The sequence below is a fragment of the Phyllobates terribilis genome, unplaced genomic scaffold (assembly GCF_046119375.1).
Source record: "Phyllobates terribilis strain yellow unplaced genomic scaffold, ASM4611937v1 Scaffold_9__5_contigs__length_417890890, whole genome shotgun sequence".
NCBI classification, from domain to species: Eukaryota; Metazoa; Chordata; class Amphibia; order Anura; family Dendrobatidae; genus Phyllobates; species Phyllobates terribilis.
This window is the reverse complement of record NW_027362769.1, coordinates 384,969,959-384,982,052: the sequence shown is the minus strand read 5'-3', so window position 1 is coordinate 384,982,052 and position 12,094 is coordinate 384,969,959. Positions and strand designations below refer to the sequence as shown.

General features: G+C 42.4%; 1 protein-coding gene across 1 annotated transcript in view; it reads right to left on the bottom strand.

Moving 5' to 3' along the window:
* Nucleotides 1–9,667, bottom strand: part of LOC141162441 (cytoplasmic phosphatidylinositol transfer protein 1-like) — a 42,898-nt gene extending 33,231 nt beyond the window's left edge. Inside the window, exons 1-2 of the mRNA XM_073648569.1 lie at nt 9,491–9,667; nt 5,842–5,926 (exon numbers count right to left, since the gene is read on the bottom strand). Of these exons, the coding sequence (XP_073504670.1) occupies nt 5,842–5,889 (48 nt within the window). The 5' untranslated portion in view covers nt 5,890–5,926; nt 9,491–9,667. The remainder of the gene's footprint in view (nt 1–5,841; nt 5,927–9,490) is intronic.
* Between the last annotated feature and the right edge of the window lie 2,427 nt (nt 9,668–12,094).

Genomic DNA, 12,094 nt, shown 5'->3' with positions numbered 1-12,094 from the left:
TTTTTTATGTCTGTGTCAGCAGTGGGGTCCTCCTGGGTCATCTGCCATAGTGTTTCAGTTCATTTACATGTGGACGGATAGTTCACGCTGACACTGATGCCCCCTGAGCCTGCAGGACAGCTTGAATTTCTTTGGAACTTGATTGGAGCTGCTTATCCACTATCTGGACTATCCTGTGTTGTAACCTTTCATCAATTTTTCTCTGCCGTCCACGGCTAGGGGGATTAGCTACAGTGCCGTGGATTGTAAACTTCTTGATTATGCTGTGCACCGTGGACAAAGGAACATCAAAATCTATGTAGATGAACTAGTAACCTTGAGATTCTTGATATTGTTCAACAATTTTGGTTCTCAAGCCTCAGACAGATCTCTTCTCCTCTTTCTGTTCTCCATGCTTAGTGTGCCACGCACACACACAAACAATGCAAAGATTGAGCCAACTTCTCTCCTTTTTACCTGGTTTCAGGTGTGATTTTCATATTGCTCACACCTGTTACTTGCCACTGGTGAGTTTGAACGAGCATCACATACTTGAAACAAAGTTGTTAACCAACATTTTTGAAAGGTGCCAACAATTTTGTCACCCCAAAAATGGGGTTTTGTGAGAAATTATGTCTAATTTGCTTTTCATTGGCATTATTTCAATACACACAATGGAAATAAACATGTGTAATTGTAATAATTTTCTGGGAGAAATACTTAATTTTCTGGAACAATTTCAAGGGTGCCAACACTTTTGGCCATGACTGTATATATTTCCATGTATGTGATACTTGTGGGTAGGTTAATGCTTCACTCTTGATAAATGCCCGTATACACCATTGGTGCCCAGTACTGAACAGCCCTGGGCATACGGTTGGCAGGACGGGATACTGGAGGCCGCCGCTGATGACTGCTCCGATCTTATAAGGTGCGGTCCGATCGAGGACAATTCATCAGGGGTTGGAGGAATAATGAGCCTTAATAGGGGAACCGCTGAGGCGATAGCGATGCCAGATGGCCGTCAATATGCTGCGGCTTTTGGGCGTCCGCTGCAAACAATACGCGTCTCCAACATTCTCAATTAGCCGGAGAATGTTAATTAGTTATTACAGTGGTGACAGGAGAAAAATCAAGAAGTGACTAATTTACACCATGAATGGCCATCTGCTGCCTCCCTGACCGGGGAGGGGGGCGACCTGTCTGTACAAAGTGCCGCCATATCAGGAGTCTTAAAGGGACACTAATCCCAAATATGGCAACGGAAGCAAAACGGGTTGTCACTCGGGATTCCCAGGAATAGATATGGCTGGAAATCATCTTAAGACTTCTGAACAATGCCCCCTCTGAAGTCCCTTTGGCCCCCGATCGGGCACTTTCTGGGCTTTCCCATGTCTGGATGATGAGAGTAGTAGTGAACGAAGGGAAAATAATTAACAGGTGAAGTCCGTGATGTATCCCCAGCTGGAGGCAGGCGGTAGCTCTGGGTAAATGTTTGCTGAGCTCTACGAGGGGGGACATTGATTTACTAGGAAGCGATAAGACGAGGATGGAAACTCTGCGACGGGCGAGAAGATTACACAGGACGCATCACCGCCGGCCGCCATTACTTCTATACTGTTTTCGCTAGATGCTTGCTGTCAGTGAATGGAAACCTGCTAAGATCCATGCACAGCTGCAGGGCTCGTTACAATGTATGACGGACTGGAAATAACTATGGCCGCAAATTAACACAGGAATTGTCTCGTTCACTGACAGGAAGCAGAGGTATTGAAGAGGAATTTATACACACAGTATATTAGATAGATAGTTACAGTACTTTAGTACTGTACAGTATGTGTATACTATGTACATACAGTACAGACCAAAAGTTTGGACACACCTCCTCATTTAAAGATTTTTCTGTATTTTCATGACTATGAAAATTGTACATTCACACTGAAGGCATCAAAACTATGAATTAACACATGTGGAATTATACACTTAACAAAAAAGTGTGAAGCAACTGAAAATATGTCTTATATTCTAGGTTCTTCAAAGTAGCCACCTTTTGCTTTGATGACTGCTTTGCACACTCTTGGCATTCTCTTGATGAGCTTCAAGAGGTAGTCACCGGAAATGGTCTTCCAACAATCTTGAAGGAGTTCCCAGAGATGCTTAGCACTTGTTGGCCCTTTTGCCTATACTCTGCGGTCCAGCTCACCCCAAACCATCTCGATTGGGTTCAGGTCTGGTGACTGTGGAGGCCAGGTCATCTGGCGTAGCCCCCCATCACTCTCCTTCTTGGTCAAATAGCCCTTACACAGCCTGAGGTGTGTTTGGGGTCATTGTCCTGTTGAAAATTAAGTGATGGTCTAACTAAACGCAAACCGGATGGAATAGCATGCCGCTGCAAGATGCTGTGGTAGCCATGCTGGTTCAGTATGCCTTCAATTTTGAATAAATCCCCAACAGTGTCACCAGCAAAGCACCCCCACACCATCACTCCTCCTCCTCCATGCTTCACGGTGGGAACCAGGCATGTAGAGTCCATCCGTTCACCTTTTCTGCGTCGCACAAAGACACGGTGGTTGGAACCAAAGATCTCAAATTTGGACTCATCAGAGCAAAGCACAGATTTCCACTGGTCTAATGTCCATTCCTTGTGTTCTTTAGCCCAAACAAGTCTCTTCTGCTTGTTGCCTGTCCTTAGCAGTGGTTTCCTAGCAGCTATTTTACCATGAAGGCCTGCTGCACAAAGTCTCCTCTTAACAGTTGTTGTAGAGATGTGTCTGCTGCTAGAACTCTGTGTGGCATTGACCTGGTCTCTAATCTGAGCTGCTGTTAACCTGCGATTTCTGAGGCTGGTGACTCGGATAAACTTATCCTCAGAAGCAGAGGTGACTCTTGGTCTTCCTTTCCTGGGGCGGTCCTCATGTGAGCCAGTTTCTTTGTAGCGCTTGATGGTTTTTGCAACTGCACTTGGGGACACTTTCAAAGTTTGTCCAGTTTTTCAGACTGACTGACCTTCATTTCTTAAAGTAATGATGGCCACTCGGTTTTCTTTACTTAGCTGCTTTTTTCTCGCCATAACACAAATTCTAACAGTCTATTCAGTAGGACTATCAACTGTGTATCCACCTGACTTCTGCACAACACAACTAATGGTCCCAACCCCATTTATAAGGCAAGAAATCCCACTTATTAAACCTGACAGGGCACACCTGTGAAGTGAAGACCATTTCCGGTGACTACCGCTTGAAGCTCATCAAGAGAATGCCAAGAGTGTGCAAAGCAGTCATCAAAGCAAAAGGTGGCTACTTTGAAGAAACTAGAATATAAGACATATTTTCAGTTGTTTCACACTTTTTTGTTAAGTATATAATTCCACATGTGTTGATTCATAGTTTTGATGCCTTCAGTGTGAATGTACAATTTTCATAGTCATGAAAATACAGAAAAATCTTTAAATGAGAAGGTGTGTCCAAACTTTTCGTCTGTACTGTACAATGAGAAAAAAATATCTTTAATCAAAATATGAAAAATAAAATATGGCAGATAATATCTGACTGGCACAAACAGTAAAGTTTGTGCTGGCCCTAAGCAACCAATTAGAATTCAGTTTTCATTTTGCAAGTGGCCCTGGGAAAATGTAACATGGAATCTGATTGGTTGCTATAGACAACTGCTGCCTGCAAGCCTTACGGCCCATAGCAACCAGGCAGTTTCACTTTCATTTTACATAACCTGACAACCTTGGTTGCTAGGGGCAAAAGCTCCACATTACATTTACTGAAGAGAACAGTGAAAGCCACAAGACGTCCATATTTTCTTTAATTTAATGGCGACAAGCCCTCCGCTTGTTCAGTTAGGTTCCCCCTGCCCTTTAAATGCCAAAATGTATTATCCTGAATTTCTCATTCACCTTTTCAGAATGACCTGAAATTTAGAAAAATGACGAAATTTGGCAAAACCTTCCGGCTGACCCGCCCGCGGCTCATCGGTTCAAATGTAATAATGTGCAGTCAAAGGGCTCGGAGCGCCATATTATAGTGACATTTTATGTACGGGTTTAGTTTTTGTAAAGGCAATAGGTCCCCCCGACCATGCCCTCCCCCACCGTACGCCATCGCTGCCGCTCTTATCCCGGAATAATTCACCTGCTAATGGTAATTCCCACTTAGACAATGCAGGTCTGTCAGCGTTACTACGGTAACTGTCAAGTTGTCACCAACCCTGGCGTCATACCTCGAGTCGTGTCTATCTCCATCCGCCCCATAAAAAAAAAATAAAAAAAAAAAATTAACTCCATCTCAACCGGAGAACAAGTCTCCTGAAGGGTTAACCCAGGTGCAGCAAGAGAGACTGAATATGGCGGCCTACGTGAATATAGGGGGATTCGGACCCTCGTCTGTAAGTTAGATCCAGTTCTGAAAAAAAATGGACGATAGCCAATATGGCTGCAGATATAACTTTCAAAAGGGCAGTGAGACCACTAAAAACTAAACCTATACCATATTATAGAGGTACTATATAGCAGCATTACACGCCCAGGACGTGTCGGCAGTACGTGTTATAGAGGTACTATATAGCAGCATTACACGCCCAGGACGTGTCGGCAGTACGCGTTATAGAGGTACTATATAGCGGCATTACACGCCCAGGACGTGTCGGCAGTACGCGTTATAGAGGTACTATATAGCGGCATTACACGCCCAGGACGTGTCGGCAGTACGCGTTATAGAGGTACTATATAGCGGCATTACACGCCCAGGACGTGTCGGCAGTACGCGTTATAGAGGTACTATATAGCGGCATTACACGCCCAGGACGTGTCGGCAGTACGCGTTATAGAGGTACTATATAGCGGCATTACACGCCCAGGACGTGTCGGCAGTACGTGTTATAGAGGTACTATATAGCGGCATTACACGCCCAGGACGTGTCGGCAGTACGCGTTATAGAGGTACTATATAGCAGCATTACACGCCCAGGACGTGTCGGCAGTATGTGTTATAGAGGTACTATATAGTGGCATTACACGCCCAGGACGTGGCTGCATTACGCGCCCAGGACGTGTCGGCAGTACGCGTTATAGAGGTACTATATAGTGGCATTACACGCCCAGGACGTGGCTGCATTAAGCGTTATAGATGTACTATATAGTGGCATTACAATCCCAGGACGTGGCTGCATTACGCGCCCAGGACGTGTCGGCAGTACGCGTTATAGAGGTACTATATAGTGGCATTACACGCCCAGGACGTGGCTGCATTAAGCGTTATAGATGTACTATATAGTGGCATTACAATCCCAGGACGTGGCTGCATTACGCGCCCAGGACGTGTCGGCATTACACGTTTAGTACATGGCAGCATTGGACACTCGGTACATGGCAGTATCCTTTAGGCTCACTACAATATATTAGTAATAAGTGCTGCCTATGTTACAGAACATAGATATGGCGGTATTATTTACTGACTATTCAATGCTAGTTTAAGGAGTCGCTAACTAGTCAACTGCCCAGGGCCTCTTACTGGCCTCACCCCAAGAACTTGCCCCTCTGGAGAAGAGAGAGGTGTGATAAATCACTTTGAATGGTGGAGGGTGTTACGTGGTAGTATTATTTGCCATGGTATGGTGGTATTCTATTATTTTCTATAACGAATGTCAGGGACCCCCATTGATCCCGAGAGCTCACAGTGGTCCTCCGTAGGAGACGCGGTTTTTGTTAGAGGTGCCCCAATGTACTATATATCAGGACACCACAAATTTGGCAGAAATTGGGAAAGTCCAGCAATTTTGAGACAGGTGGCATGTGTGCGGACGCCCAGTCACTTCACCACTTATTCCATGCTCCTGTGGACATAATCGGGGGCTCACCTCGTCTGTGGTGAGAGGCATGCAGATCCGGTACTCCTTCACCAGCATCCTGACGTCACCACCGCCTGTCACCTCCGAGAAGTATCTACAAAACAGAGAAAAATTACAGCATGTCCCTGGGTATCTGAACAAGCAAATATATCCATACAGGGCACAGGAGGTCACTGCATCCAAGCCAGTGTGTGATACTGTCTAAGTAATCTTATTAGGTGTCATACTGCCTGCGGAGCGAGATGTGCATCTTATCCCATCCTGCAGGAGCTGGGTATCTAATCCCATGCGGTACCGTCTAGTCTGGTCCATGCTCTCGGCTCGTCTCATCTAATGACAGATAGGTGACATCAGATAAACCAAATCAATGAGGTCCCGGCAGCGGGTGACTCATGTGTTGACTCATTATAGGAAGAACGTGATTATGATACTGTGCGGTAGATTATAATCTGGACCCCGACCCCCGATCAGCCAATCACGTCTCATCTCCCTGCGGAAAATCTCATCATTATGACCTCAACAAGAGGATTATTTGTCAATACCATAACACCGTCCATGTCACAATCTCAGGAGCTGGGTGAGACTGATTACTTGCCAGGAATGTACCATATAGTGACGACATAGTAGTACCGTTATAATATAGTAATCTGAACGGTGTCTTCACAACAGTACCATAGTGCAGACAGGTGTGTCCATTGTACGGCCCTTATATGTGAGAATTATATGGCAGTGTAATTTATGCCACTGTTATGTGTGCAGTTATATTTGCACTGTATTGTAGTTTTATTTGATCACTATATTGTACTATTATGTAGGCACTGAATAGTAGTTTTATTTGTGCAGTGTATGATACCATTATGTAGGAACTGTACTGCAATTTTATGTGTTCAGTGTATGGTGCTATAATGCAGGCACTGTATGGCAGTTTTATTTGCTCACTATATGCTACTGTTATATAGGCATATGTACAGTATATACTTAGTTTATGTTAATATTATGTAGGCACATTATGACAGTTTTATGTGTTCAGTGTTTGTTACTATTATATAGGCACATTATGGCAGTTTTATGCGCTAGTTGTATAGCACTATTCAAAAGCATTGTATGTGCTAAGTGTATAGTACTATTATATATGCACAATATGGAAGTTTTATTTACTAAACATTTGGTGCCAATGAAGGCATTATACAGAAAAAAGCCTCATTCCAACGTCCGCATAAAGCAATCTGTATATGGACCCCGATGCATGGACTGTCCACGGGTCATATATAAGGCTGTCAAGTTCACATCAGGAAACCGGTCCCTACATCGTGGTACGAATACAAATTGTGTTACATGGACGTCTGCACAAAGTCACTGCACAGTGTCACAATCATACAGTACATGTCTTATAATCCGGCACCAATCCGATCCGATGTACATAGCGGATGAAAGGGAATTTCGGCGTTATTTCAGCGGGGAGGATAATACCGCAGACGGAGCTGCTCTGACACAACCTGATCTGACGGCCAATTAGCAAATATCAATCTCACAATTCCAAAGATTTTGACCTACATTAAACACAACAACGCTGGCAGTAATACCGAAAAAGTGTGAAAACTCTGCAAATACATGTCCCCTTATAAATCCTTGCTGCATCCTGACCCTGGGGGAGCGAAGACGTGTGAGATATAAATGTACAAGATCCGTGATAATACACAACATAGGTAAAGTGTAATATGTCATACAGTGTAAATCACCAGTCCTGTAATAGAGACCTGTCCACACAAGCACAGGAACAGGATACCCATAATACTGCCCCCTATGTACAAGAATATAACTGCCATAATACTGCCCCCTATGTACAAGAATATAACTACTATAATACTGCCCCCTATGTACAAGAATATAACTACTATAATACTGCCCCTATGTACAAGAATATAACTACTATAATACTGCCCCTATGTACAAGAATATAACTACTATAATACTGCCCCTATGTACAAGAATATAACTACTATAATACTGCTCCTATGTACAAGAATATAACTACTATAATACTGCTCCCTATATACAAGAATATAAGTACTATAATACTGCTCCCTATATACAAGAATATAAGTACTATAATACTGCTCCTTATGCACAAGAATATAACTACTATAATACTGGCCTTATGTACAAGAATATAATTACTATAATACTGCCCCCTATGTATAAGAATATAACTACTATAATACTGCCCCCTATGTATAAGAATATAACTACTATAATACTGCCCCCTATGTATAAGAATATAACTACTATAATACTGCCCCCTATGTACAAGAATATAACTACTATAATACTGCCCCCTATGTACAAGAATATAACTACTATAATACTGTCCCTATGTACAAGAATATAACTACTATAATACTGCCCCCTATGTACAAGAATATAACTACTATAATACTGCTCCTTATGCACAAGAATATAACTACTATAATACTGGCCTTATGTACAAGAATATAATTACTATAATACTGCCCCCTATGTATAAGAATATAACTACTATAATACTGCCCCCTATGTATAAGAATATAACTACTATAATACTGCCCCCTATGTATAAGAATATAACTACTATAATACTGCCCCCTATGTATAAGAATATAACTACTATAATACTGCCCCCTATGTATAAGAATATAACTACTATAATACTGCCCCCTATGTATAAGAATATAACTACTATAATACTGCCCCCTATGTACAAGAATATAACTACTATAATACTGCCCCCTATGTACAAGAATATAAACTACTATAATACTGCCCCCTATGTACAAGAATATAAACTACTATAATACTGCCCCCTATGTACAAGAATATAAACTACTATAATACTGCCCCTATGTACAAGAATATAACTACTATAATACTGCCCCCTATGTATAAGAATATAACTACTATAATACTGCCCCTATGTACAAGAATATAACTACTATAATACTGCCCCTATGTACAAGAATATAACTACTATAATACTGCTCCCTATGTACAAGAATATAACTACTATAATACTGCCCCCTATGTACAAGAATATAACTACTATAATACTGCCCCCTATGTATAAGAATATAACTACTATAATACTGCTCCTATGTACAAGAATATAACTACTATAATACTGCCCCCTATGTATAAGAATATATCTACTATAATACTGCACCTATGTACAAGAATATAACTACTATAATACTGTCCCTATGTACAAGAATATAACTACTATAATACTGTCCCTATGTACAAGAATATAACTACTATAATACTGCCCCTATGTACAAGAATATAACTACTATAATACTGCCTCCTATGTACAGGAATATAACTACTATAATACTGCCCCCTATGTAAAAGAATATATCTACTATAATACTGCACCTATGTACAAGAATATAACTACTATAATACTGTCCCTATATACACACATATAACTTCTATATACCGCTGTGGCTTCTTGTCTGATCAGTCTCTTCCTCCATTACTTCTGTATTGCTCCTTATCTGTAGATAATGAAGCTATGGGCAGTTGCAGATTTGTCTCCATGCAGCAGGCGGCCCCGGATGAGCAGAGCTCCGGTTGCCCCCGGGGGTCCCTGTGTGACGGATGCAGTGTGGGGGGCTCCTCTTACCTGCAGACGCTGCGCCCTCTCCTCACACGTGCGGCTTGTGTCCGTCTTCCTCCCTCCTGTCTTCCTGCCTTGTGTCTGGAGGAGGAGGTGATGCTGCGCTCGTGATTTCGGTGTGTGGCTGCCGGTCCTCCTCCTCGGCGGTGGGTGGATGCTGGGAGTCGTAGTCCCCCCTCTTCCCGGGTGTGTCCTCCGCCCTCATTACAATGTTCTCACACTTTCTCCCCTCGTGTTAATGAACGTGGTGAACTTAACTCTCTGTGTGCCGGGGCCCCTGTGCTGTATGGTGGCAGGATGGTGTGTGCAGAGAGGGGGGTAACACAGTATGTCTGTATGGCACTAATAATGGTGCACTGTATGGCAGTGTCATGTGTGCACTATATGGTGGTATTATTCATTCCCTCTGACACGGTAGTATTATATGTGCACTATATGGTGGTATTATTTATTCCCTCTGGCACGGTAGTATTATATGTGCACTATATGGTGGTATTATTTATTCCCTCTGGCACGGTAGTATTATATGTGCACTATATGGTGGTATTATTTATTCCCTCTGGCACAGTAGTATTATATGTGGACTATATGGTGGTATTATTTATTCCCTCTGGCACGGTAGTATTATATGTGGACTATATGGTGGTATTATTTATTCCCTCTGGTATGGTAGTATTATATGTGCACTATATGGTGGTATTTTTTATTCCCTCTGGCACGGTAGTATTATATGTGCACTATATGGTGGTATTATTTATTCCCTCTGGCACGGTAGTATTATATGTGCACTATATGGTGGTATTATTTATTCCCTCTGGCACAGTAGTATTATATGTGGACTATATGGTGGTATTATTTATTCCCTCTTGCACGGTAGTATTATATGTGCACTATATGGTGGTATTATTTATTCCCTCTGGTATGGTAGTATTATATGTGCACTATATGTTGGTATTATTTATTCCCTCTGGTACGGTAGTATTATATGTGCACTATATGGTGGTATTATTAATTCCCTCTGGCACGGTAGTATTATATGTGCACTATATGGTGGTATTATTTATTCCCTCTGGCACGGTAGTATTATATGTGCACTATATGGTGGTATTATTTATTCCTTCTGGCACGGTAGTATTATATGTGCACTATATGGTGGTATTATTTATTCCCTCTGGTACGGTAGTATTATATGTGCACTATATGGTGGCATTATTTATTCCCTCTGGTACAGTAGTATTATATGTGCACTATATGGTGGCATTATTTATTCCCTCTGGTACGGTAGTATTATATGTGCACTATATGGTGGTATTACTCTACACTCACATTATTCCCTGTACCTCTCTCTCTCACCCAGAGACTACAGACCTTGCTCCAGACTCCAGAGTGTCGGCATCACTGTAAATGGAAGCACTACATGGCGGCACAGTCTACAGATACCGGGAGAGGTACAGAATGTAATCACCGAACAGGACAGCGGGAGATACAGACATTGTATGATGGAAAACACACAGGATAGGATTAGATACACGGCTCAGCACACAGTATCACACAGGATAGGATTAGATACACAGCTCAGCAGACAGTATCACACATGATAGGATTAGATACACAGCTCAGCAGACAGTATCACACAGGATAGGATTAGATACACAGCTCAGCAGACAGTATCACACAGGATAGGATTAGATACACGGCTCAGCACACAGTATCACACAGGATAGGATTAGATACACGGCTCAGCAGACAGTATCACACATGATAGGATTAGATACACAGCTCAGCAGACAGTATCACACAGGATAGGATTAGATACACAGCTCAGCAGACAGTATCACACAGGATAGGATTAGATACACGGCTCAGCAGACAGTATCACACATGATAGGATTAGATACACAGCTCAGCAGACAGTATCACACATGATAGTATTAGATACACAGCTCAGCAGACAGTATCACACAGGATAGGATTAGATACACAGCTCAGCAGACAGTATCACACAGGATAGGATTAGATACACGGCTCAGCACACAGTATCACACAGGATAGGATTAGATACACGGCTCAGCACACAGTATCACACAGGATAGGATTAGATACACAGCTCAGCAGACAGTATCACACAGGATAGGATTAGATACATGGCTCAGCACACAGTATCACACAGGATAGGATTAGATACACGGCTCAGCAGACAGTATCACACATGATAGGATTAGATACACAGCTCAGCAGACAGTATCACACAGGATAGGATTAGATACACAGCTCAGCAGACAGTATCACACAGGATAGGATTAGATACACGGCTCAGCACACAGTATCACACAGGATAGGATTAGATACACGGCTCAGCAGACAGTATCACACATGATAGGATTAGATACACAGCTCAGCAGACAGTATCACACAGGATAGGATTAGATACACGGCTCAGCACACAGTATCACACAGGATAGGATTAGATACACTGCTCAGCACACAGTATCACACAGGATAGGATTAGATACACAGCTCAGCAGACAGTATCACACAGGATAGGATTAGATACATAGCTCAGCAGACAGTATCACACAGGATAGGATTAGATACACAGCTCAGCAGACA